This window comes from Populus alba, chromosome 7 (assembly GCF_005239225.2).
Source record: "Populus alba chromosome 7, ASM523922v2, whole genome shotgun sequence".
NCBI lineage: Eukaryota > Viridiplantae > Streptophyta > Magnoliopsida > Malpighiales > Salicaceae > Populus > Populus alba.
In genome coordinates, this window is record NC_133290.1 from 7,731,966 (window position 1) to 7,738,029 (window position 6,064).

General features: G+C 38.2%; 1 protein-coding gene across 1 annotated transcript; it reads left to right on the forward strand.

Moving 5' to 3' along the window:
• The first annotated feature begins 310 nt into the window (after positions 1-310).
• On the forward strand, positions 311-5,549 carry LOC118030522 (uncharacterized). Its single transcript, XM_035034655.2, has 5 exons — positions 311-1,488; positions 1,740-2,204; positions 2,328-3,389; positions 4,173-4,281; positions 4,506-5,549. The coding sequence occupies exons 1-5, from the start codon at positions 439-441 to the stop codon at positions 5,486-5,488; spliced, it is 3,669 nt and encodes a 1,222-aa protein (XP_034890546.1). The 5' UTR covers positions 311-438; the 3' UTR covers positions 5,489-5,549.
• Positions 5,550-6,064: the final 515 nt, after the last annotated feature.

Consider the following 6,064-nt stretch of genomic DNA (forward strand, 5'->3'; position numbering starts at 1 on the left):
TGAGATAATTTATTTAAATTAGATTTTTTTTTCAATTTCATTTTTCTCCAACCTTTTAATTTGTAAAATTTATTTTATATGATATAGCCAAACACTAGAAAATATTTTTTAATTTATTTTTTCTGATATTACCAAATATTATAAAATAATTCACTTTTCAAGATTTTATTGAAAAAAAAAACTATATATTTTTTTTAAAAAATATTTTTTATCAAACAAAATAGAGCTTAATTAAAAAAAAACCCATGAAAATATTTTGTGTCTTTTCTTCATCAAAGAAACTAAGGCATGCTGTAATAGGCGGGAGGCTATGAGAATTTGAAACCGAACCCTTGATTCGAAATATGAACAGATCCAGACAACAAAGACAAACAATCCCTCCATTATTTTTATCCTCTAACTCCCTTTACAATTCTAGAATCCCAAGTTTCTCCCTCCATGGAGAAGAGGCATTGTCATCCGTCTTCTCTCCATAACTCATCGCCGCAGGAATTCCTCTCCTCTGCCACAAAACTCAATCTCAATGTCAAATCCTCAAAACGAACACTGAAATCCTTAATCCACTCGATCCCCTCCTCTTCTCCTCTCTCTTCCTCTCTCCTTCCCTCTCTGCATACTTTCATTTCCGATTCTATCCTTTCCTTCCGCAACCCCACCAGTCCCCATCCCTCTAAAAAACGCCGTCGATCCGGCCGTAAAAATAATACGGATGAAGAAGCCACTCCCAGCCTCCACAAACAACAACAACATAATCTCGAGAAGCTCCACCTTCTTGCTCACGTTGCTTTTCTATGCGTTTCGCATCCCCAGAAGGTGTTTTCGCCTCGGGATCTGTTGCCATCTGTTCAGTTACTTCATGACAATTTGGTCTTTTTTGAGTCGGATTCGAGTTTGTTGTTGGAGATATCGAATTTATGTGAGGTTTATTGGAGGGAGAATTTACAGGGGAGAGAAATGTTGATTTCACAGTCTTTACCATTTCTGGTTTCGCGGTCTTTGACATTGAAGAAGAAAGTGGACGTTCATAGAGTTTATGCTTTACGTGAGGCTTTTACTTTGTTTGATTTCGAGGATGAGAGCATTGAGGATTTGAAGATGTTGTTGATTCGGACTGTGATCGCGCCGATTTATTTGAAGACTGAGGATGGGAGGAAGTTCTTGGGGTTTATTTTTGGGTTGAGTATGCAGTTAATGAAGGAGGCATTGGCGATGATAAAGTCTCAGATTGCATTTGGTAGGAAGTCCATCCTGGAAGCATATGGAGTGGTGTTGTTTCGGGCATGGAAAGGGGTTGATGGGGTTTTGAAGGAGGAGTTTGAGGGTGGGTTCCTACAGGGTTTGATCGAGGGCTCGATATATGCGAATTCCAGGGTGTTTGCAGCTTCTGTTAGGAGGGTTTTGGGTGGGTTTGTCAGTCAAAGGATTACTGATGGGGTTGAAAAGTTGCTTTTTCGGCTTGCTGAGCCTGTGATATTTCGGTCCCTCCAGGTAAACCAATTCTTTTATCCCATGTAAACTTGATTTTCATGATAATATATCTGTTTGGAATAAATTATTAATAGCATATAGCAATTTGTGCTGGCTTGTGAAATAAATGTAATATTAACTTGGTAGCTGTTGCTCATACACAATTGATCTTAAGGATGCAATTGTTCTTTTCAACATATCTAATTCATTATTGGTTGGTTTAGATAATTTGATTAAAGAATTATGAGATTGTTCTGTGCACGTTTTGACAGGTTGCCAATTCAAATGTTCGTCTTAATGCATTGCATTTACTTTTAGATTTTTTCCCTCTTGAAGATCCTGATGCCATGAAAGAAGTAAAAGATACACTGCTTGAAAAGCAGTTCTTTTTAATGGAGAGATTGATCATGGACGATTGTCCAGATGTAAGAGTTGTTGCAGTAGAAGGTTGTTTCCGTGTCCTTCATCTATTTTGGGAAATCATCCCCTCATCAACCATTACAAAGCTGCTTACAAAAATATTTGATGACATGTCACACGATATATGCAATGAGGTTAGGCTTTCGACGGTGAATGGCACCATTTATTTGCTTGGAAATCCACAGTCTCATGAAATTCTTAAAGTTCTTCTACCAAGATTGGGGCATCTGATCCTGGATAGTGCTCTTTCTAGTCGTGCTGCTGTCTTGGATCTCCTCCTCCTTATAAGGGATATCCGATCCTTCCAATTTAATAAGGTATTGCTTTGCATTAACATTTCTGTATTGTTTTTGGCATCTTTCTCATGTTACTTGGTTGAGTTTATTCTTACTATATTAGTATATCTCTCATTGGCTGGTGCTGTTATTATAAAACTGCAGGTGGTTGGTTTAGATGTGTTATTATCAACACTTGCAAATGATCATTCTCAGGTTGCACAGAAGATTACTAGATTGCTTATACCATCATACTTTCCCTCAAAAGTTAGCATCGAAGAGGCATGCAATCGTTGTGTCACTCTTATTAAAAGGTTTCCCATGGCTGGTGCAAGGTTTTGTGAATTTGCTATGTTAGAGGGGCCATCTCCTAAGTCTCTCATGGAGCTTGTCAGAGTGTTGATCGGTTTGGTTTTGTCAAATGAAAAACTACATGCAGATCAGATTGAGGGTTTACTTATTGCCGCTGCCTCCCTATGCAACAATCTAGTCAGTGAGCCTTGCTATAAGAATGCCCTTAAAGAATTTTTCACCGGTGGAAAAGTAAAGTGCTTGTTTGCTGCTGCATCCACTGGGCATGCTCAACCATCTGTACTCAACATTTGTTCTGTTGTTTCTCCTGATGATGTTGCTGGGCTTGTTGAAGAATGCATGAGCTTAGTTACTAATTGTTGTGGATTACCAAAGAATGTGGAAATGCAAGCTAAAGTAAGGTCCGCTCACAGATTATTGTTGTCTTATAGTGGCTTTGATGATATGTTCGATTCTTTAACAAGGCTTTTGCAAAAAGCTGCCTATCGTTGCCATGTTAAATTTGGAGTTGAAATACCAAAGCAGAGAGTTTCCCCTGGGAAAAGGAAGAAATGCAAGTCCTCAGTCAAATTCTCAGCCAAGAGGAAGCATGTAGGTGGGAAAAATTCAACCACTTTTGAGTATGATTACTCAATTGCTGTTGGAATTGCCTGCCAGATTAAAGACCTGGTTGTTTCTAAGGACTCTCGGGAAGCTATTTTAGGGTCCCAAGCTCTGGAATCGTCATTTCTTGCTCTGAAGGTCATTTCAGAGGTCAGCATTGAGCACTGCATCTCCTGCGAGTATATGGACACATCACCTGTTTTGGCGTATTCAGGTCTTGCCTTGCATATGAGTCTTCAAAACATAAGCGTTAGTACAAATGATAGTGGCAGCAAGAACAGTGAGGGGACCGACTCTTCATCAATTTTGGAGGCAAGTTGTACCTTTTTGTTCTTTCACATTTGTTTTATTGAAGTCTCTAGTCTCTGACTCTCCCTTGTATTTTTGTCTTTGACCAACAACTCATTCAATCCTTATGTGATTTTGTCAGTTTTGTGCTACTTAGCCTTACATCCTATGGCAATACCTGAATTTTTTATTTTGCAAGAAATGTATTGTCCCTTTTCTTCACATTAGACCTTGAATTTAATTTCCATCTCTTGTTCTGCCAAGGAATTTATCATTCTTTACATGGAAACAGTGTAACATCCTGAAATCAATGGTCCCCTATTTTCCCAATGCCATCATCACAAGCATGCTGGTTTAATTCTTTAGAACTGCCACTTTATGCAAAATCTTGAAGCAGGTCCGTGTTTCTTGAATATTCCTCCCAGAAACCCACTTTGGGGGGGACCATAATCAGACATTGGTTGCTTATCAATACAAGCACTATAATTTCTAGTGCCAGTTGTTGATTTAAGACCTGGTTAATGAGCTCATTTAAAGTATTTTTCTTGTTTGAATTTTAATAATAGGCATCTATAGACATTAGGTGTTCTGTACTAATAAACATGTATATCTTTCTCATCTTACACCCGTGGTAATTATAACAGACTGTAATCTTCATGGATTTTTTAATAGAGTGCATTTTTCAACTGAACCTGCTCCTTTGTCAGTTGTGACTGTTGCTCACATATGTGCTTCAATTTTTGAGAATGAGGAAACGTTTGTTGATGTGCTCTCAATTCTGTTTCCTCTAAATTTCATTTTCTTCAGACGGTGTTGGACCAGACAGTGGATCACCTTCTTAATTGTATTGATAAGCTGCTCGGAGAAGTTAACATAGGGGAAACTCAAGCAGACGCATCTATTTCAAATGATGATGGTGAGTGATTAAGGAGAGTATATAATTAAATCACCATCCCTTTAGCGCTGCTGTTCAATTTTAGAATATTAGTGACTGCAATAGCATTATAATTTGAATATCTGCGTCTTACATGATATCTCATCAGGCAATATTTTGCTTTTAACATCACCATCATTCTTCTTTGTTTTTCATTAGAGAGAGGAATCGTTTTTATTTAATGATGACTTTTTAACATTACGTAGGATCTCTCTCTACCAAAGAATGGGGGATGTCAAATAAGGTGAAGATGCTTACTGCAGTGCTAAAGCTCATAGTTGATTCCATTGCAATGGGCCTTCTATCTCGTATTCATGGAAGGTGCTTGAACGTTACATCTGCATATTTAAAACACATCATCTTTGCATTAGAGCACCAATCTAGTGAAAAACTGCAATTTAAGGAGGATGAGTTGAAAGATTTTTTTCTGTGTCTGAAGAGCTCCTTCAGCTATGCAGCCAAGTTACTCAATCTGATCCTTCGTGACACCAGTGAAACTTCACCACTACTGCCAGAAGCTTTTGATCTTGTCAATGATATGTTTGATCTAATCACCTCAATTGAATTGCACTTGGGCTCTGGTTTTGCAGCAGGCCTGGTTGCTGCAGCTAAGTCTTGGCTGCCTGATCTGATTCTTGCATTGGGATCTCCGTGCATGCTAAGCAAGACTGAAGTAGCAAGCGCATATATAACTGCATTAGATTGCATTAAGTCTGGATATCCATCGTGGCCTATAATTTTAGCAAAGACTGAGCTTTATGAAATAAGAGAAGCTAACCCAGAAGAGGTGGATGATATAACTTCCGAACCAGAAGAATTCCGTGCGTTTAAGAAATTCATGGAAATGATAGTTTCACTATTGAAGGGGAAGTTTAACATTCTGGATGCAGTTGGAGTGATTTTATTGACTGGCTCAGTTGTTGGCCTTGAAAGGAAGGACTTTGGAGCAGTATTGGGACTTCTACATTTTGTCTGTGTGAAGTTAGTTGGAGAAGAAGACAGGGAATGGAATGAACTGGATATGATGTTGGCTTCTCTGACAGACATCTACCCTCAGATCGAGAGAGGGATTGAGGAACAGAGTGACGAAAATGCACGGCAGAAATTATGCAGTGCCAGGATGTTGCTTGACCATGTTTGGTTTTATCATCTTTATGAAACCGGGAGGTTTTCTGCTATGAAAGAATAAATGGAACTTCTGTAAGAAATTTTATATTTTAAATTCTATGCTGAGTATACGCGTTGCTTCCCATTTTATTTCATTCTGCAGAGGTTGAGTGAAATGACAAAATCGTTCCTGTTCTTTTCTGAGACCGGACAAAATTACTCCTGGTTAATTAAACCGTTATAAATCAACAGGTTCATGTTCTTTAACCAAACGGCAGTCATATGATTGCAATGCCTTAGCAGCATGTCCAAACATCATGATGTAGCTTCAAAGAGTACAAGCTAGGCGAGGATGTCTCAAACCGCAGTTAGTGGTCTACTAACGTGTTTAAGAGTATAATTATGATTGCTTTTTAAAGTATTTTTTATTTAAAAAAATATACTAATAAAAAAACTGGAATCTTGAGCTATACTGTTAGAGAGATTTCCTCTTCTCAATACAATACCTGACTAGAAGAATAGTGCAACAGTTGTGCTTGTTGTAAGCTTATCAAACTGAGAATGCCATGATAAAATTGCAGATACAAGCAATAAGAATTCTAGTGGAAGCCCCCTGGAGATGGATGAGAGAAGTTTGAACACTGATGCAGCTACTATC

Bases quoted from the DNA above. Each gene is read 5' to 3' on its own strand.
- LOC118030522 (XM_035034655.2), top strand. From the start codon at position 439: ATGGAGAAGAGGCATTGTCATCCGTCTTCTCTCCATAACTCATCGCCG. The intron at 1,489-1,739 runs GTAAACCAATTC...ACGTTTTGACAG, and splicing joins TGATATTTCGGTCCCTCCAG to GTTGCCAATTCAAATGTTCG. The intron at 4,282-4,505 runs GTGAGTGATTAA...AACATTACGTAG, and splicing joins ATCTATTTCAAATGATGATG to GATCTCTCTCTACCAAAGAA.